The following is a 21337-nucleotide window of genomic DNA, read 5'->3' as shown; positions in this document are numbered from 1 at the left end:
TGAAATGGACCAGATGAAGCTGGTAAGAATAGAGTCTGGGCTGCTCTGTTTATTCTCAACAGAAAAACTCAGCTGATTCTACCTGCATCCCCCCCCCCCCCTCGCCGATGTGTCTTTTTCAGAATATGGGCAAAAACCGGAATATTGTGAGCATGTAAATGTAGTCACTGTGAGTAAAGTATTTGTTGTTTGCTGTGATTTTGCACCAGGCATTTACCTACTGCACCTTGTCTGTAATGGAGCCCACAGCATAAGAATTTCACACGTGCGTACAACAGAGTAAGAATCTTGAATCTAAAGTTGTCCTACATTTGCAAAATGTGATGTCATGCTGTCTGATTTCTTGTAGTTTGTGGAGTTTTCCAAGACATTTACCCTAATAATAATAATAATAATAATAATAATAATAAGTTTAAAATACATACTACAGCATGCGCTGGGACGCGTCATCAGTGATGTTAGCTGGGGTCGTGAGGTGTTTCGGGTCTGTCAACATCATACACCCACAATAATAATAATAAATTATTATAATAAATTCTATTTGTATTGCACTTTTCATTTGCAATAAAATCTCACAAAGTACTACAGAAGTACAAACGGTTGCATAAAAGATCAATCAAAACCCTCTGCTGGACCCTCTGCTGGACTGCCAACAGCCACAGGTTTCTTTTTTACAGAAGATTGGCTTGGCAGTTGTACAGAGGTTGTGTTGTCTGGCTCTCAGTCACAACCAGGAGGCACCTTCACCTTCCAGTGCTTCCACACACCCTCCCTATTCCAGAAGACTACAGAGGAACTACTCTGATAACACATGACTCAGCAAAGCCAATAGCATGTGCACAAAATGTATGGTCCAAATAATGTTTTGTAATACTAGTCCGAATTTAAATTAAGACCAAAAACAGATGCATTAAGATAAATTAGGATAAATTAAGACCAGTTTTGCAGTTTAAATAAATGAGAAAATTAAAACATCTTCAGACCTATCAGCAGAACATAGGTCAGCATAACACACACACACACACACACACACACACACCAAAATCTTTAAGACCTCTAAGACTTAATCTAATGCGGAAAACATGCTACAACATCCATGCCATAACTGCTGGTGACTCGGCAAGCCTGCGGCGTAGCCAGTATGCAGCTCCCCAAAAACGTGACTCAACGCAGCTGACGTGAACAGGGCAAGTATGATATAATGTCAATGGGGAGATAACAGGAGAGAGTGAAAGCTATGACCAAGTACTGTATATGCACTACATTCTCTCCTTGGGCTAACTTCTAGTCATTGAAATCCTAGTGAAATCACACAATTTAATTTACTCATTTTGCTGGGGACTCCCCTGCAAACCTTGTCAAGCTGACGTTCAGAGTACAGAGGTCTAGCTGCCGTCGGCAAAGCTCCAAATCGAGGCTGTTTCCAGCATGAGACATGAAATTCAAGACCTTTCAAGGGTTGTTAAATATTGTTCAATATCTGCAGAGACCCTGACTTTTTCCTGTGATATTGTCTTGGACAGTAGCCTACGGTGCAATCATCTCACCTGCAAGGATCAAGGTGCCAAATCTGATGTGATCAAACGGCACCTGCAGAAGCTGCTCCCCTGGCGGTCTATTTGATATCGACTATGTGGCCTACCTGTATGTGGAAATTTTCAGCTTCTTTTTCAGAGTGAACTTTAGCTCGCAGCTCTCTGACCCAGATAATGTGCTAATACAGTGGAATCCACTTATAGTGATCACGGTTATAGCTTACATATTGATCAAAAAGCTTGGTCCCAAATCATTCTAAACACATGCTGTTTAAATAATTGGCTTATAGTGATCAATACTCCGCTTACAGTGATCATTTTGGGCCTTGTCCGACCTGAGAACAATGGATCTTTTTTTTTTTACTACAGTAATTTTACATTTCTTTTACTTACAAACTGCCAAAAATAAGCCAATGAGATACAGCAGCGATACTCGGTGCATGTCTGTCTATATATGGATAGATCGCGGCATCTCTGTCTGTGCAGAGATGGCGGCGTCTCTGTCTATGCGAGGCCGCTGTGTTTAAAACAACTGTAACCATAACTTACTGTATGGATTTTTTAAGTCAATAACATTCCTTTACTTTATATTTACTGTATTCATGTAATATATATACAAATGTCTATTAGATGGTAAGCTGCATGGGAAATAGAGAAATAAAGAAGAAGAAAAAAATCTGTTATAATGATCATCCGCATATAGTGATCAATTTGACCCGTCCGAAGGTGATGACTATAAGAGGAGTGCACTGGTATGTGAAGAAAGATCCCTCCGGGTGCTGTCAGTGTCCACAATAGCTGTCTCCAAGTGAATGCTAGTGGAGCAGCTCTGAAGTGTCACATCATCACAGGCTAAAGTATAGGCTCAGTTCTGTCTGGTTTGGAGACTTGTTTGCATACACAAATCTTGATTAAACTGTCCAAAACTCTAGTAATATGAAGTGTGAATTTTGTTTTTTAGGTGGAGCCTTCTTGCTTAACTAGATCAACGTTGGTAGAAAAGCCCCACCAGCCCCGCACAAAAACACAATTAACTAGAAGTGCACTCAAGAGAGCACAGACCTCCGCCAAGGCCAATAGTCCAGTCTGCTGCGATATGCAAATTTCCTGAGTCGGATCGGCCCCGAAATGTAACGGGTTGGTCCTTGGACCATGCTGGACCATGCTGGACCTTTCGCCAAGTTTGATGAAAATCGGCACAGTAGTTTTTCCGTAATCCTGCTGAAAAGTCGCACCGAAAACATAGGCTCCTTCACAGAGGTAATAATGTCAATGCACATGCATTGGTTGATCATTTATGAAAGCCATACCAAATAATATGTTGGTTTCTCAACTGCACATTGCACCTAGTTGTATCACCGGTATAACCAAATTATTACAGTAAGTAATGCCCTCTCGAGCAGCATAATTTCGAGCGATATGGAGCACAATAGCCTAGCCTATATTTAGAGTTCCAATAGGCCCCGACAAAGCTGCATCAATAAACCAGGTGAGTGGTGAGGGGTTACAGTGGGGAAGATAGAGGACAAGCATGACTGAGGGCACAGAGGGCAGGGTTGGAGCTACAGGCAGGTTACCCCCGAGGCTAGGAGACAGATCATTCTGCACGCCCGCTGACAAACTGAACCCGGCAGAGAAATATGTGCGCGGGCCTGTGTGGGTACTTGTGTACGCATGCGTGTGCCAGAGAGACAAGGAGGTAGGATTGTCACGATAATTGAATGTCTAACATCGATATCTTGTATGTTTGATTTTTCATTAAGAGAAAGCACTGCTGGTTTTGATACTGTTGCAAATGAGTATTGTATCCGTTTCATTTTTTGAAAGGAGTTTCACTCCACTGTATGTAGAAAATAAGCAGGCCTTCAAAGCTGGACTAGATTTTAATTGCAGATGGCAAAAAAAAAATCTTTTTGGGGGGGGTGACCGACAGCCGACAGCCGACAGTTAACCAATCATTAACTGTTAACCGACAAGATTAAAATGTACTATTTAGAATGCATTCCCCGTCTGGTGAAGATGGCACGCCACTATTTGTGCCTCCCAGCCAGGAACAGCTGTTCCCCCGGGTGGAGCGTGTGTTTGAGCGGATGAACTGACTGTCACGCACATCCCTGACCACGTAGATATGCTCTTTGTTGCCATTGTTTTCAATACGTGGCAGCGCAACAGTTAATCAATGTACAGAAATGGCTCTAAATGGCCTTGCAAATAGTACTTGCAAATAGGTGTTGCTGTTTGTTTGAAGTTGGAATATTAGATGGGTGGGACCGTGGGGTCTTCCACATGAGACAATCAGTACTAGAGACAATCACAGAAAAGTAAATGAAACTCAGGTGGCATTATCTCAATCTTCCTGATGTGATAAACCCACCTGTCTGGAAGCTGACGCAGGTTGATACACTTTGACCCAGGTCCTCTGTGTGTGTGTGTGTGTGTGTGTGTGTGTGTGTGTGTGTGTGTGTGTGTGTGTGTGTGTGTGTGTGTGTGTGTGTGTGTGTACTAGACCTTTTCTCACCTTTCTCAGTTCAACTGTCACCTCATTTCGATGTCTTCTCATAGTCTGTAACAAAAGGAATACAGGGTACGGTAATTAAAAGGAGAAACAACTTTTTATTAAAAACATTTGTCTTGACCTCTAACAGGATGGAGGACAAATTCTTGGGGAAAAGTTGCAATTATATTTCCTGATATAAAAGAAAATTTTGAAAAATGCTTAAACTTGATGCAATAATCATGTATCATGTTACTAGATGTGTGTGTTTCATTTGAGGCCACTTGCATTCTTACATACTCTTGAATGTGACCCTCCCCCTTTTCCCACCATTATCATCTAAGCCACATAGTTTCTCTCACCGCACAGACGGTGACCTCTAGAGTGTCATCGTATATTACAACTACTTGTACTTTTTCCAGGAAAGGCACCATAAGTGTGACAAATGTGTAATACCGATGTTCTTACAGTTCAGTGTGCCTTCCTTGACAGCCTGGAGGAGGTGGCTGAGGTCTAAAATCAAGAACACACTGAGGAACTCATCTCAGCCTAAGACAAGCACCTTCAGTAACTGTCTCCTACCCATTGACACTGTTTGCAGTGTTTTATACATTTTATACTATGGTCATACTGATACATATAATTGCATACATATCTTAGATATTTCCATTCGTATTTTTCCTTATTTATTATTCCTTTTCTATTCCTTACATATCTCTGCTGCTGTGAGACTGAAATTTGCCATGGGGATAAATAGAGCTATCTATATTCTAATATCATGTAAGCAGACTAATTTTAGAGCTGCAATGATTAATCGATTAGTCGATGGACAGAAAATTAATGGACAACTATTTTGATAATCAGTTAATTGTTTTGAGTATTATTCTTTTTTCTTTTGTCAAAATTCTCTGATTCCAGCTTCTTAATGTGGATATTTTCTGGTTTCTTTACTCCTCTACGACAGTAAACTGAATATCTTTGTGTTGTAGACAAAACAACAAGGCATTTGAGGGCGTCATCTTGTAACCTTGCTTGCAAGATGGATAACCCCGCGAGATCAAAAGAGATTCTCTCGACGTAATCCATCTTGTCATGCACAGGCAGTTAAGATGATTGGCCGAACCATGCCGGCTCGACGAATTCAGCGGCAGCCTTAGGCGGGCTTAGGCTCGTCTGGGCAAGTAGTGGGTACATGGTATTTGTAGTTCTTTTCACTCGTCAACATGGCTGCCGCCACGGAAGTGACAGGCAGTCTGAATGAAATTGAATGTAACATTCCCAATTCTATGTATTAAATTCTAAAAAACGACCCTCAACATTTGGGAAGGCTAAGCCACACAACTAGTTCATTATAATCTAACGTCATGCTTTGAAGGCAACTTTACGACGATGAGGACGGTGAGGACTCAATCAATGAATACCACGGAGATTAGGGCTGGGCGATATGACGATATATTTCGTCTGGACGATAGAAAATGTATTTCGTCTGATATGATGCTCTATCGTTTATATCATTTGGATGACACTGTGCTTTCTTCATTCTGTTTTTTTTTTCTCACGTCCACAGTCCACACACGCACCAGACTCTGTGTCAACAAGCCCCTTGCGTCCCTTTATAAGTGGCACAAATCAGCCGGTGAGTAGGCTAAAGAGCAGGGAGATGTTACCTCAACTCCGTCCGCCTAGCCTACCCAGGCATGTTCGCTGTGTTAAGTCCGCGTTTGATCCATATTTGCGTGTGTCCTCCTAACGTTAAACCTGGCAAAACATCTCCTCATCCCAAGGAAATCCCTTGAGGGCTGACAACAAAACATCTATCGTTAGCTTTAGCTTTTAGCTTTCCCTGGGTGAGTTGTGTTGGTTAACATTGTTCTTCTTCTACCGTTTTATTCTTCTTCTACTGAACATGTAGGTATTTGATGTTGACTAAAGAAAGACTGTCGCCTAGTGGCCGCTTTTAGATATGATTCCAAATTAATCAATCACATCAATAGCAAATGCTAGTGTCCTCTTTGAAAATCGAACTGGTGTTGTGGTTCAGTTTGTGTTTCATTCTACTGCCCTGCAACTAATTATTATTATTTGTGTTGTAAAGAATAGCCATGCTTATCTGTATTCTGAATGCATGTATCCTTTGTGAGGTTTGACAACATTTTAACGGGTTTAACTGCTACATAAATAAATGGCCATGTGGTCATTTTATATAAACTATAAATAAAATTTACAGAAAATATGCTATATCGTGATATATATCGGTATCGGGATATGAAATGACATATATCGGGATATGAGATTTTGGTCATATCGCCCAGCCCTAACGGAGATCAGATCACCTTCCTCCGGTCGCAAACGTGACGTCAGAGGCATGGCGATCTGATTGGTTGAAGTTAACACGCACCAGCGGTGATAGACAGATGGGTCATCCAATCACCTGCCAAGTAGCTTGGAAAAAGTGCCCGCCTTCGTCAGCGGGTCGGGTTACTGCATTCCCAGATCGACTGGTTTAGTGAAACGTAATGTGGAGCTAAACCGTCCATCTGGCAGCGTCAGGTTAGTCATCTTGGGCTTTGCGAAAAACTGATCGTCATCTTTTCACCATTTTCTGAAATTTTATAGACCAAACAACTAATCGATTAATCTAAAAAATAATCGACAGATTAATCGATAATGAAAATAATCGTTAGTTGCAGCATTTGTATAGAATTTTTTTTGCATATGAAACAACAGCTTGGTACAGGAATGATATGGGCTAGTGACACGGATGGAAAACAGCACAAGTGAGAAAATATTGTTGGCTAATTGCTGTGTTTGTGTGTCTCTTGTGTGTTTCCAGTCAATCCAAAACAGTTTGAGATGGTCTCAGATCTTGTGACTGTTTGCAGCGGTTCATATTGCCTTCCTAAATAGACTCTTACGTAATCTGGGCCAGTCATAACTAACTCAGGAAGCTGAGTGAGGAGCAGAGAGGTGTCTCCCAACTGATGCAGATTAACACAGTCATGCTGCAACCTACAATGAGCCACGCTGACTGTTCAGCTAGAATTAATGTAACCTACTTAAATGTTTAATTTGCCAATACCTACTGGTCACCATACCCAGACCATGGACTGTGCCTGCAACAATACAAAGAACTACGGTATACATCCTTATAAAAACAACAAGGAGTTAACCCATAGGAGTTAACACTCACACCAAACCATCAAAACAATGCCGGACAACAAGAATAGGTAAAGCCTATCAATTACCTGCACCACTTCCACTGCAAGCCAATAAAGACATGATGTGAGTGACCAACCCCAACCCACCCATATGATGCCCAGGAAGACAACACAGGAGGAGCATAGGCTGCAGTGCATGAATCATCTGAGACTTCCCTGCTCAGCACACTTAAATCTGTTCCTATCAATGTCAAAAATCCACAGTAATCTCCTAAATAGGCTAAAACCCAAACAGTGGCAAGAATCCTGCTTTAGTCGGTGTCACGCACTTCAGAAAACGATATATTGTGTAGGCTCTTGAGAAAAGCCAAGTGAGACCTCCAAGATGCCTGAAATAGCATCAGGAATGCACTTGGCTATGTCTGTCTGTCATAGTAGTAGCCATGTGCTGGTCACACTGGATCTCTGTTTCAAAACAACCACCAGTGGGTCATCAATCTGTGTTTTTTTGGGCAGTTGATGGTGAAACTCCACTCAACACAGTGCAGAATACGAAGACACATTGTCAGACATACATTTATCCAAGGATCATCTCTGAATCATCTCTACATCAGAACAGTGCAACAGAAGCGGTTGTCTTGTCGGGTAAACCATTTTGCTGTAAATTTGGTTAGATGCATATACCCACAAATTAATTCAGACACAGATGCATAATCCAACAAACTCCAGAGATTTGTTATTATAACGACTTTCTTGATCCCAATATAACAGACATTCTTCATTTATTGCCTTGTACTTATAACGTTAGATGCATCCTTTTGCTAAATGCTTTGGACATACTGCTTGTGATCACAGTCAAGTATTGCCACATAAATTAACTTTTAATTTGAAGGATGTGGCAATACCTGGAGTTACTGATAGATCTGTCTGTAGCTTATCAATAAAGTAACCTGTCAGACAGTGTTGACATCTACCACATATGATAACCTTATGTTGTTTCCACACTGTATGTAAATTATGTATGTATGTATTGAAGGTTATGTAGGGTATGTATGTATGTTATGTATGTATGTATGTATGCATGCGTGTGTGTGTGTGTGTGTGTGTGTGTGTGTGTGTGTGTGTGTGTGTGTACACACACACACACACACAGTATGTATGTATGTATGTATGTATGTATGTATGTATGTATGTATGTATGTATGTATGTATGTATGATAATACTGATTATTTGGACAGTGGTTCGGCCTGGACCTGCAGAGATTAATATTGTCAGACAAGTTACCGCTACAGTCAGTACCTAGTTAATGTTAGCTGCTCATATAGAATATATAATCACACCATAGAGACGCGTGGACTTCACAGTACATTTGAGATACATCTAACTGCAGACCCGCAGAGCCAGCTGGCTACGCCTCTTGACACGGTCTGGCTACGCCTCTTGGCACGGTCTGGCTACGCCTCTTGACACGGTCCAACAACGCATTAAGAGTTCGTGTGTGTCAGTTCTGCCCAGGCTAAGAGCCCCTATCTCGGGTACCATAGACCCAGGCAGGTCCCCTTACCTCCACACTGCCTCTGCCCAGGCTAAGAGCCCCTATCTCGGGTACCACAGACCCAGGCAGGTCCCCTTACCTCCACACTGCCTCTGCCCAGGCTAAGAGCCCCTATCTCGGGTACCAGACACCCAGGCCAGCCCCCTACCTCCACACTGCCTCTGCCCAGGCTAAGAGCCCCTCTCCCGGGTACCACAGACCCAGGCAGGTCCCCTATCACCACCCATCCACTACCCAGGCCTGGAGCCCCTCTCCTGGGCACCAGAGACCCAGGCAGGTCCCCTATCACCACCCATCCCCTACCCAGGCCTGGGGCCCCTCTGTCAGCCACCAGACACCCAGGCAAGTCCCCTATCACCACCCATCCACTACCCAGGCCTGGAGCCCCTCTCCTGGGCACCAGAGACCCAGGCAGGTCCCCCTCCACTACCCGCCCTGCCCCTCACCTTGCCCGGGTACCACACCTCCGGCAGAGACCCCCCACCTCCAGGACCTTGCGCACCAGGGGGTCCTGTGCCCCCCACTCTTATAACGCAATATCCACTCCAACAAGGGGATTATTCCTGAGAATAATTTTAATATTGATTGTAATTCTTGCCATTTTTGTAATACAGAGATAGAGACAACAGATAATTTATGTTTTTCACTGGATTAGCTACTAGCTTTTGGTCTAATTTGAATTTATGGATTAAATATAGCATTGATGCACTACCACCATTTATACTTGAAACTGTCAAATTTTGAATATTCATTGAAGGTAAAAAAAAATAATTTTTAATGAACAATGTAATTATTTTGACCAAATATTTTATACAGAAATGTAAATACTGTATAGCAAAACTCTACTCTGTCTACAACCTTTAAAAAGGATTTAGAAACATTTTCCAAATCCATAAAATATACATATGAAAAACAAAATGTGTTGGGTGAGTTGAAAACGAGCCTAACTACGCTCAGTGTGGAAGATAGAAAGCATAATTGTTCTTGTAATTCTTTAAATCAAGAGAAAAATAACGAGTATTTTATTTTGTGTGGAAGATAGAAAGCAACGAGTATTTTATTTTGAAGGGTGATGTGTATACCAGACCGTGTCAAGAGGCGTAGCCAGACCGTGTCAAGAGTGTCAAGAGGCGTAGCCAGCTGGCTCTGCGGGCTCTGCGGCGCTGCAATTATATGATGTTGGTACATTTAGCGAAACATTGGTCACTCGTCACATCCATTCGGATCGTAAAATGTAGGTCACGACATCACTGCCAGTTAGCTCGTTACTAGCTTAGCTAACAACTAACTAGCGAGATGAGTGTTAGCAGCCATGGCTAGCTCAACAAGGAGGGGCATGGTTTGGGTTGGCTGGCCATGGACCAACTGATTTGTTACCAAAGATGTTATGTGTATATCGTAAACGGTACTGTCAATTAACGTCAGCTAGCTATCTAACCGATCAATCATCAAGCATTATGAGGCTCACTATGGGCCCTGCCTCGCAATCAGCCGGTCTAACGTTATATCTAACATCTGACGTTAGCTAACCGGCTAGCTAACTAGCAGTTAGCTGGCAGTGACAGCCTGCCCTAAAATTCCGTCAATTTCGACGATTAACTTTTGGGGTGGGATAGTTATTGACAAAGTCATAGTATGGGCTACTGATGAACCGCAGGTGCCAATGCCATTGGCGTTGCACCCAAAAACGACATTATAATCAACGTCAATGCGTACTGTATGTACGCCAATGGCGAATTTTGATGGCGAACACTCCACGATAGCTAACCGTGAGCTAACGCTAGTAGCTAGCTTAAGCAGTTACAGCCGGGGGCCAGGCAACGAGGCCCGACAAGACTGCCGCTTTCTATGTAAAAACCAATTCGAGTTGTGTATTTATCGTCGCATTGAGCAACAGTCTTACCTCGACATCGCGTCCCTTGTTTTTAAAGCTCTTGATACGGTGGTTTTCCAAGCCGGCGTTTTCTGCCATGGCTGTACAGGGTTTCTCTACTCCGACTGTCGGGATCTCCGTGAAAGACGAGGCGGCAGCTCTGTGCTGCTGGGTCGGGTCCGGGGAGGGGAGGGGGGAGGACGTAACAGATCGCAGAGAGAGGGGAGGGGTTATGCATACCTCCTGCATGGGCTGTCCTCATTTACATGGGATCCACTCGTAATGAATGCATCTCTGATGATTGGGCATAACAGAGATGGTCTGTTTCACAGATGTCAAAACTGTGTATCCTAATTATCGGCTCTGCATAATAATGGTGACAATTAGCCCCCACCTGCAGTGCAACACTATTCGTATTAGAGAGACACTGAAAAATGAATGCCTCGAGACACAAAAGTTTAATGAATCAACAATATTCGGATTTGCTTGTACAATCACATCATTAGCGTTAGTGCAAACAAAGACAAGCATTTGAAATATTAAAGGAAATGTTCACACTTCAGTAGCGGATATGCAATGCCAATACAATACAACAGATTGACATTATAGAACTATACAATATCTTCAATCGGAGAAACTAGCTAGCTCTGCCAATTTTGTGATATTCAGAATAAATAGCCCATAAAAAGATATTCAAAGACAAAAAACAGCTCATGTTTGATCAAAACTAAAGGCAGGAGGAGTGATTCAGTCGATTTGAAAATTTACATTAGTGTCAGCTATTAAAGCAATATTTCACTTTGGCTAAACATTTTCCAGCACCACCACCTCAACAAAACTACATCAACCTCTGACGTTGGCTGCCCCTGCAATTTGCAGTCACCACATCTTAACTTGAACAACTTCAACTTGAAAGAGGTCAATAATTTCTTGGTAAAGATTACAAACATGGGCAACAATGTGTTACCTTACCCCAAATGTGTATATTTAGAAGTATTTTCAGGTTAAAGGAGGCAAAACAAAAGTGAGTAAAGGATATTGCTGTTGATGACTGCAATGTCAATATCGACAGCTGATCATGAACCCACAAACGGCTAGGATTGCCATGAACAAATATTATACCAAATAAATATTGCTTTAAAACTATTACTCTAAATGTATGGTCTATGCTGACATATCAGTATGGCATACAAGATTAGCGATTCCATTCCATAATAAAATAACTGTAAAGCAATGTCAATAAAACATGGCTTCTGGTCCTGATAAATAAATGGGAACATTTAACCACTGCACCTGAACACTGTCTGGCCGAAAGAGAACATCTATTCACAGATGAACATCTTAGCAGCAGCAAGCAAAAACATTTCAGTGTGTACATGTCGATTACTACCAAGACAAAGTAATAAGTAATTGGGCTGACTGGCTTTCATCAGCACACGCTCTTAAGGCCCGTCACAGCTGAGTGATCATGAATCTCCACTCCATCAAGGATACCCTAACTTCAATCCAGAGCAGCAGTAAAAAGAGAGTAATCAGGGATAACAAAACAGAGGCATTCAAGCCAGACACAGTAATGACATGATCCAATCAAAGTCAAGCTATGGTGTCACAGAGGGTGCCATGAGGTGTGGGCTGGGAGTATGCATGGTGCTGGGACTCTGTAGAGGAGCAGGGCTGCTTCTGCTTTAGAAGATCTGCTGCTCAAACAGGATCTTCTCGAAGCCTTGTGGAGCGGTGTGGTAGAAGTCACTAAATTGACAGTCTAAGATGGCACTGTCATCCACTAGAACAGGAGACAGGAGGGAAAGAGACAACAAAAACACAAGATCAGGCATTTTATACATTTTCAATAAGTCTAATATATATATATATATATATATATATATATATATATATAGATAACTCCTTAACACACACAAATAAACAATCATGTAGTAGCTGCTACCATTACATAAGATAATTATGCCTATGTTATTTGCACCTGTGCAAACAGAATGTTTAATTATGTTTTATGGTGTCTACGCTAGAAAAGAAAAGGAAAAGTTTACTGTTATTGCTTGTTGTTCTGTTGTTTTACTGCATCTATATGCCCTGTTTTTGCACTGTTATACTGTTATTTGCACTATGTTGTAACGGAGCCTACAGCACAAGAATTTCACACGTGATACTTGTACTACAGAGTGACAATAAAAATCTTGAATATATATATATATATATATATATATATATATATATATAGTAAAACATCAGATTTTATTATAATGTAACTACCGTACTAACAGTGTACCAAAAAGTTCGAACTTTTTCATAGTTTATTAAATGATTTAGTACCTCTTGCACAGTCAGTACAGTCTGGTCAAATATATTCCAACCAAAATCCTTTTAATCAGAATGTCTCTTTGAAAGGCTGCTCTGTCTGTTAATACTAGAATCTATGAATGCTGGAATGTAATGAATTCAACTTTGGCTTGGAATACATGGTCGGCTTAGTGATTAACTCAATATCCAAATCGGTCCTCAGCAAGCAAAGCAGCAATCACCCCCCCTTTCCGTTAACAAACTGATCCAAAACTGTATGCCACACCTTACCAGAGTGCTGTTACACAAAAGTGAGCCTAAAAACTCTGAAACATCCACCAGAAAAACCTGATTTGAGCTGCAGATAAGCCAAAATTGAGGTGACCCAGATTTTATCCCAGTAATTGTGACGGACTAAAGAAGCTCTGCAGGAAACATTTTACTGAACTAAGGGTTCACATAGTTTTATATAAGAGACACTTTATTATATTAGTCATCTATTTTTGCTTGATATATACTGGGCATTGTGAGATAATGCAGTAATCATTCAGTCTTAAAGAGGATTAACAAAACAACTATTTCCCTGTGCCATGGTGCCACCATAGTTCATGATAATAATCATTCACATACAGGCTTTGGGGGATTTACAGTCTACCATTTTAGGGTTTTCTTTAATTTGATATGGTACTATATTAATACAAAAAAACATAGGGTCATAAGTATTCAATAATGCACTACTAGTCATAGTTTAGTTCTAAATCAAAAAGCAGCTTGGGTCTTGTAGAGAGGTGAAAATTGAGCATGTTCTCTTCCATTGGAAAGATCAGACTGCTCTGTCTCTCTGCCGATCTGGGGAGAGCCGAAACTGGCTCCATGCTTCCTCCGAGAACATGGGTAGTTAGCCAGCCGCTTCTTTTCACCTGACAGCCGAAGCTTCACCGGTAGGACATAGCACGTGGGAGGTTCACGCTATTCCAACCAGTTCCCCTCCCTCTGAACATTTTCAAAGTACCTTGAGGATTTTTCAAGTTGTGAATTAAGTCAAATTTCTCTCTTGATTACAAAGGTGGAAAATACAACTGCTTTTAACTGGGTGTTTGTTTACTGATTAAATGTTTAAGCTCCCCACAAATGCAGATGTTTTTTTAATATATATAACCAATTGTAAATTATTATAATTACCAAACAGATAAAAAGTAGATTATTATATTGAAATGTTATTTTAGATTTAGAATGTTAATTTTCTATAAAACACAATACATTTTAATGTAATTCCACAACATTTATTTTTGGCCCTCGGCCCTCCACCCAGATTGAGTTTTGGCCCTTCATGGGAAAGAATTTGGGCACCCCTGATCTACAGTGACTGTTTGCATGGAAAAGCTAAAAAATAAATATTAATTTAATTTCACCCATTTCAAATCAATTTTCATTAGATTTGCTGTAGGCTGTCCACCTTGATCACATCACATAGTTGATTCTTTGTTGCCTGGTATCTGTTTTAGAGAAACTTGCTAATGTTAGAGGCTGAGTTATCATAGGCCACAGGAATAGACTATTTAGCCTATTCCCTGGATCGTCAGTGAAAATGTCAAAATATTGCCCTCTAGTGGATCAAAAGGGAAACAGCCTGAATGGCATTTTGAAGCATAGAGCTCACTGGTTAGGATCATGGCTGCCAATAATGTTCACATAAATTATTGTGAGGACCAACTGAGTAAATACATTTTAATGATTATCCCTGGAATAATAAACCTTGCTTGACTAGTCAGTATATATAGCAAATGATGAGTCAGCAAATTAACTTACCATAAACAACAGGGTATACAGTGCCTCTGATCCCTGAAGCGGGACAATGCATGTTCTTCCCGTTCAGATACAAATTCAGCTCCACGTGGTCATATGTGATGCCCTGAACAACACAAATAGAAAGGTTAAGTAAATCACCCAGTTTTTGTATGCTGAAATGGTCATATGTTTTCACTTTAAAATTTGAGACTGTAAATATTCTTAGGATGCCTGGGAAATGATGGTTACGTTATTATAAGCCCTGATAGCAAGAGGAGACTGACGCTGAGCTTGCAAGAGACTGACCTCATACAACTCTTTTTCTAAGGATTTTAACTAACGTCTATGGGAAAATGAATGGGGGATGAAGTCTATGGGAAAATGAATGGGAAAATTAAATTTTTTGGGCCCCATGCCGAACCCGGAAGAGGGCGTGACTTAGGCACTCTATCGGCAGATAATTCAATAAACGTGCTGATAGGCAGTACACAACAGCACACCCTCTTGTGTGATATTGCTTAAATAAGTGAAATAAATATAGTTTCCCCAATCTAAAGTAGTAGTGATATCAGTGGGTCTATTAAAGAATATAAACTTGTTTACTTCACGTCCTTAATGTCATTGATCACTGTAAGCTGACTTTGTCCATCACTTCAAACTGCTCATCAGTTTGTCCCTCAGCTTGACAGTGCTCTAGAAACAGCAATAGGGATGGGTACCGAGACCCGGTACCAAACGGGCCCCGGGGCCGGATTTCGAGATATCGGAGGATCAATAAGCTTTCATGTTAACGGTTCTCTTATCGGTACTGGAGAAATTAAGAAAATTGATTTCCTATTTATTTGCTACATAAACGTTGTTTTGCAAATTTATTGCACCAACTCCGTAAGACATACCTATGATGTGTTTTTTGCGATTTCCAAACGAGAAAAGAGATCCTCTTTTCTTTTCCGTGTTGATTTCTCTCTCTCAGAGGAGAGACAGGCAGTCAGCGAGGAGCCGAGCCTGACTGAGAGGAGAGAGGGGCGGGGCGGGCAGCACACACACATGCACAAACTACACACACTGATTAGGGAAGTCTGGTTGTACAGTACTTCACTCGAGTTGATGCTGACAATTCACGTTGTCATAAGTGCTATAAATCGTTCACTAGCAACGGTGGAAACATGAGCAATTTGTCTAAACACTTAGCCAAAGACGAAGTGCATCATAGGTACAAACGGAGAAATGCACAGTTTTCGACAAGCTACCTCACACACGACTTCATCATCTGTCAATAATGACCCGCTTGTGGTTACCCGATACACGGACCCACCTCGTCATCAGGTAGGACTATGTAAACATGGATGATTAAGACGAGAGTAGTAAACAAACATTATCCAGCTCTGGGTGTGTTAATCATCAAAAACCCAGTCTGAAATAAATCGTCAGAGCATCATCTCTCAGTTGTCCTAAAGAAATTTGACTTCGAGAGCAGGGGAGGATTTAGTGATTTGGGGGCAAGTGCAGCAGACAGATAGTGTTGTGCTTTATTTATGCTTTCCCTAGCTGAATGTTGGTATTGGCAGTGGTAGGAGATGTAAATTCTTATGTAATGCTGGATATTTAAATTAATAATAAAAACGCACCCATTAAGATTTTGCAACTTTTTTTCTTTCTCCCCTTAAAAATAATGAAAAGAACCGACAACAACCAGCCCCATTTTTTTCAGGTTTTTTCTCTCTTAAAAATAACAAAAAGTACCGATAAGAGTACCGTTAAAGTACCGGATCGATAAGCAGTATCGATAAGCGTAGTAGTATCGTTAATTCCTTAACGATACCCATCCCAATCAGGTTCAAATGGGTTTGGCAAATTCTTGCACTTACCACAATGTCCCCCTCCTGAGGAAGGCTGTTTGCAGGTAGACGGTTCTTCTCCTCGTTGTTGTGGTACACCGACCCATCATTCCTCAGGACGAGGCTGTTTGTGTCTCTGCCCAAAGGCACTTGATTAAGATTCACTTTCTGAGTGGCCACACCTATTCCCCATACACCTAGACACAAAGCACAAGACTGACTTTATTAAAGCCCGCTTAACTGACTACAGGCCCAAACACACTGAAAGCGTCTGTCGTCTGATGCGTCCATTTTGAAATCCACGTATTGTTTTAAATGGCCAAACGCACACTGAAAGCGTTTGAGGCATGTCAGACTGCCTTGACATCCCTTCTCCGATGCAGTTTCGATTTTGGAACGTCAAATGAGGATCCAGCAACCAAAGCTGTTTTTCTCTGCAGCTGTAGCACCCATTTGGAGAGTACTCAGGTACAGTAGGTGGCAGTACCTATTTGGAGAGTACTCAGGTACAGTAGGTGGCATATTCCACCAGTAAAGCCAAAGAAGAAGAAGTGATATGTAGTGGGGATTGGAACCGACTCAGAGCTTCATTTAACCGCCACCATAAAAAATGTTAGCCAACCTGAACCAACTTGAGGAGCAGCCAAAGCATGGACGAGGAGCAGCTCATCAATGAAGTCCAAAAACGTAGTAAGTAGATAGGTGATGTAGTTAACTCATTGAGTGCCAGCCACTTTTGGAGAACGGCGCTCCCAGTGCCAGAGTTTCAGAGCGTTTTCAGTGATTTCTCGAGGCCCACAGAATATTGTGTGATATTACTATGTAAACACCGAACACGCAAAAAGAACAAGGAGACTCTATTGTATCATCAGCAAAAAAAAGTTTATTGATACCATTTTCCGTTCTTTAGTTATGAGCCGGAGAAGATAGGTTGTTTTCAGCGTTTTCAGGCATTTCAAATTATAAGCTGAGATATTCAGCCTTTTGTGAAATGAAGCATTTCAAGCACATTCACTGACTCTAGCTAATATTTTCTGATGTAGTGACGTGGTGTAGTTGTGTCCTGCCCTGCGTGCCCCACCCCCCTCTCCCCCCCTCAGCTGAAAACTCCTCCCCACACTAGTAACACACAGCCTCACGCACCCAGCGTCTATTTTCGGAGTGCTGTTTGTGCGCCGCCTCCCAGGCAGCGCAACATGGAAAAGCCACACGCGGACTGCAGGGAAAGGTTTGGCTTTTCAGTGTCGGCTGCTGCTTTTCTAGCGGCTAATCGTGTGGAGAAACTATGCAGACAGACAGACAGAGGCAGAAGGGCTCAGTTGTGTGCGCGGATTGACTGTGTTCGCAGGCACCGTCAGTTGCAGCCAGAACAATCTACATGGCTCTGGGCTGCAGCATGAGCGGTTTTCTCTTTGATCACGGGGCTTTTTCAGGCTGTCATTGGCACTCAATGAGCTAAATGGGTGACTATACTATAAATACTAAACGTGATTTAGCGGGTTCCTTTTATCAGTTTGACTTGAAACAATGTCACAGGCTGGGAAAGGGTCTGATCTAATGTAAACAAGCAAAACATGAAAGTACGTCCGAGTACGTCTTTGGCACAGAACGCCATTGTAAAAAGTACGTCCGAGTACGTCTTTGGCAGAGAATGAGTTAACCTACTGACTGTTTACTGTTACTATGGCAACAGGTGACAGCTGAACTTGCTCTGTTAGCGCATAGTGGCTACACCAGGTGAGACGCAGGAGACCTCCAGTCAGGAAGCACCCCACGCACAGCACTGAAGATCTCTCAGCATCTGTGCCATCCCAAAGCCACATGAGGAACCCTGTTGATACCACCCAAGTCCCCCATCCTGCGAAAGAAAGAGTGAAATGGTCCAAGATGAGTGACAACAAAGAATGGCAACAACTAGACCAGGACCTTGACAGAATTCTAGAAGCCTCACTAGCAGGGACAGTAAGGGTGTGAAGAGGCATATGAAAGGAAAGCCACCAAGTAACAGGACCTGATGCAAGAACAAAGGATGGCAGGCCTGGCTATTTCCAGTTGAGGTTGGATGCAGAGGATTCCCAGCACAATCGGTTTGGAAGATGCTCACAGCCTTGGGAATAGCAGGAAAGGAGAGGAAGACGGCGGCTCGCAGGTTGTGGGAGGCAGCAGAACGAGCCTCATGTTGGCTATGGAGCAGACGAACTGGAGGCCTGGAGGTGATGGGCAGTGATTTGGCCACCACTGCCGACCCGCCAACTGGAGGGTGTTACGGTTAAAGGAACACTCCGCCCATTTTCAACCAGCTTTGTATCATTAGAACATCAGTAGTATATCAGAAAACTGTAAACGGTTTTGAAGTCTGTCATTTAATTTGACAGTTATTGAGTGTTAAAGTGTGGACCAGTGACATCACTGGTGCACACTAACTCAAATTAATAACTCATTAACTCAAATCAACTCTCAATAACTGTCAAACTAGATGAATTGTGAATAGTTTGATAGTTATTGAGAGTTGATTTGAGTTAATGAGTTATTAATTTGAGTTAGTGTGGACCAGTGATGTCACTGGTCCACACTTTAACACTCAATAACTGTCAAATTAAATGACAGGCTTCAAAACAGTTTACAGTTTTGTGATATTCTACTGATGTTCTAATGATACAAAGCTGGTTGAAAATGGGCGGAGTGTTCCTTTAAGGGTTGAAACACCTGGTGAAGGTTGGGCACCGTCTTACTTCCGGTCTGTATGTATTTAGTCATGATTTCCGCCTTACACAACACAACGCTGATGAAGGCTTGACGCTGAAACGTTCGTTGTGTGCCGTCCCAGGTGACTTATTACATTTTTCAGAGGACATTTTTGAGTGCTGGCCTACTTCTTCTTTAACCATTGGGCACTGTCTGACGACATCAGCTCCAGGCCAAAGGCTACAGTCACAGCATGAGTGACTAGCTTAAAAGAACAATATAATTGTAATTCTGCTCTGCTCTGGTTACCTTTGCAACCATTCACTGAAAGTACCAAGCAGGCCTGCTTTATTGCACAATACAAATCTTCATCAAAACTAGCCATTTTCAGCATGTAGCAAGGAGCTAGCATTGTTGTTTCACAGGGAGGCATTTGAGATCGACAGATTCGACATGCAGGAAATCCATAAATGGCCGCAGGCGGGCAGTCAGAGCGGGTCGGAGCCAATGGCAGAGCTTGCAGGGAGCGGAAAGGGATTTTCTTCCACTTGCCAACTGAATAGTCACCCAATGGCAGAGCTTATACCAGCAGTCTGCATCAATGCAGTCAGACTAGTGCAGCATAGGTGTGTCAATTATCGCTTTCAGTGCATTTGGGCCTTGAGAATACATTCTCATTGATGGTGCAACAGAAAGAGTGAGAGGCAGGGTCACATAGCTTCATGGCTGTAGTTGGAGATGAAGCACCTTGCTTAAGGGCACTAAAAGGGCAGTCAATGGTGGGAGAGAGAATGTTCTTTGTGTTTCTCAAGATTTTCCTAGCTAGTGAGGAGAATCAAACTAGTGGCCCAGTCACAAGATGGCATGGTTACTAAAACCTGCAGCTTGGTGGAATCAATAGCCCACTGGCACACTGGAGAACACTGGAGAAAGAGAGAAAGACAGTCTGGGGTAGGATGGGAAAAGAGGTACAGGCCAGGGAGAGGATGGGAGCCTGCTCAGAGAGTCGAGGGACTTACCGGTGGACTGGATCTTGAACTCAAAATAACTCTTGTTCTGGTGCAACGGAGCATTGGCGAGACAACCTCCAGTGCCACATATCCTCCGCCCACTCTTTACGATAACAACATCTGTGCCTGCATGACAAAAACATAATCAAAACCCATTTGGAAGTTCAGAATCATAAACATTCACAAAACCAAGTCAGATCCTGTTAGTCGGTGATATGTATATATACGTGATCATTATGTTCCTATTCAAGGCTGCCCCTTGTTTATGTTTACACTTGAAAATATAACATGTTCATAGAGTAGTAAGGCTATATAAATGCAACAACGACGACAGACTTAACAATGGTAGGTAAAAGAGTGGAATGCACCCCAGCAAAGAGTGAATGCTTATCCTGAAACCTAGCACACCGACTGTTTCAATTACAGGAGGGATTCAGACTCGCCCTGTCTGATATCAAGATATGATGTGAAGAATATGATATATGATATGAAGAATAATAGGTGGTCTGTTACAAGGAGAGGTACGTTTAGCAAGTAACGTTATGCCAGACACTGAGACACATATTTTAGGGTTAGGCTACGAGTCGACACTAACAGCTAGTTAGCGGTTAGCTAATTATCACATCACAGACACAACCAACTGGGCGTCTGTAGACCGTCTGCTACCACATCACAAATGAAAGACAAACGACCTACCCATGTGGTGTGTGTCTAACTGAACAGTGGGCATTTCTTTAAGGGGAATATGACCCGATCCTCCATCTCCGCAGCAGCCTAGACAGCACGTAAACATCGCAGCCATTCTTAATCTGACGCAGAACATCCGGGAACCCAGTTGTAACCAAAGAGCGAAACAGTGAAACAGTGCGATCCTCCAACTACAGCGCCACCCCGCGGCAGAGCCTAGGGTTACCTAAACCCTTTCTACCCACTGCATCCAATCACATAGCTGGCAAAGATAGGCAGTTGCTCCTGATGGCATGGAAACAAGGGAAGAAAATCAAGGTCAACATTTCTACACGTGACTAAGTAACTGTTGGATGTCGATGTTACATAATCACAACGTGGAGGGAAAACGAGTTTTGGAATTTGGAAAATGATA

The 21337-nt window shown here is 42.2% G+C and overlaps 2 protein-coding genes across 2 annotated transcripts in view; both read right to left on the bottom strand.

Moving 5' to 3' along the window:
• Positions 1-10749, bottom strand: part of kpna3 (karyopherin alpha 3 (importin alpha 4)) — a 38804-nt gene extending 28055 nt beyond the window's left edge. Inside the window, exons 1-2 of the mRNA XM_083638899.1 lie at positions 10647-10749; positions 4054-4098 (exon numbers count right to left, since the gene is read on the bottom strand). Of these exons, the coding sequence (XP_083495025.1) occupies positions 4054-4098; positions 10647-10715 (114 nt within the window). The 5' untranslated portion in view covers positions 10716-10749. The remainder of the gene's footprint in view (positions 1-4053; positions 4099-10646) is intronic.
• A 317-nt stretch (positions 10750-11066) lies between these two features.
• Positions 11067-21037, bottom strand: spryd7b (SPRY domain containing 7b; the record flags this gene model as incomplete). Its single annotated transcript, XM_083638923.1, has 5 exons — positions 11067-12399; positions 14724-14826; positions 16571-16737; positions 20245-20361; positions 20932-21037. The coding sequence occupies 5 exons, from the start codon at positions 21035-21037 to the stop codon at positions 12302-12304; spliced, it is 591 nt and encodes a 196-aa protein (XP_083495049.1). The 3' UTR covers positions 11067-12301.
• Between the last annotated feature and the right edge of the window lie 300 nt (positions 21038-21337).

This window comes from Poromitra crassiceps (genome assembly GCF_964638095.1).
Source record: "Poromitra crassiceps genome assembly, chromosome: 6".
Classification (NCBI taxonomy): domain Eukaryota; kingdom Metazoa; phylum Chordata; class Actinopteri; order Beryciformes; family Melamphaidae; genus Poromitra; species Poromitra crassiceps.
This window is presented reverse-complemented; position numbering and strand designations above follow the sequence as displayed.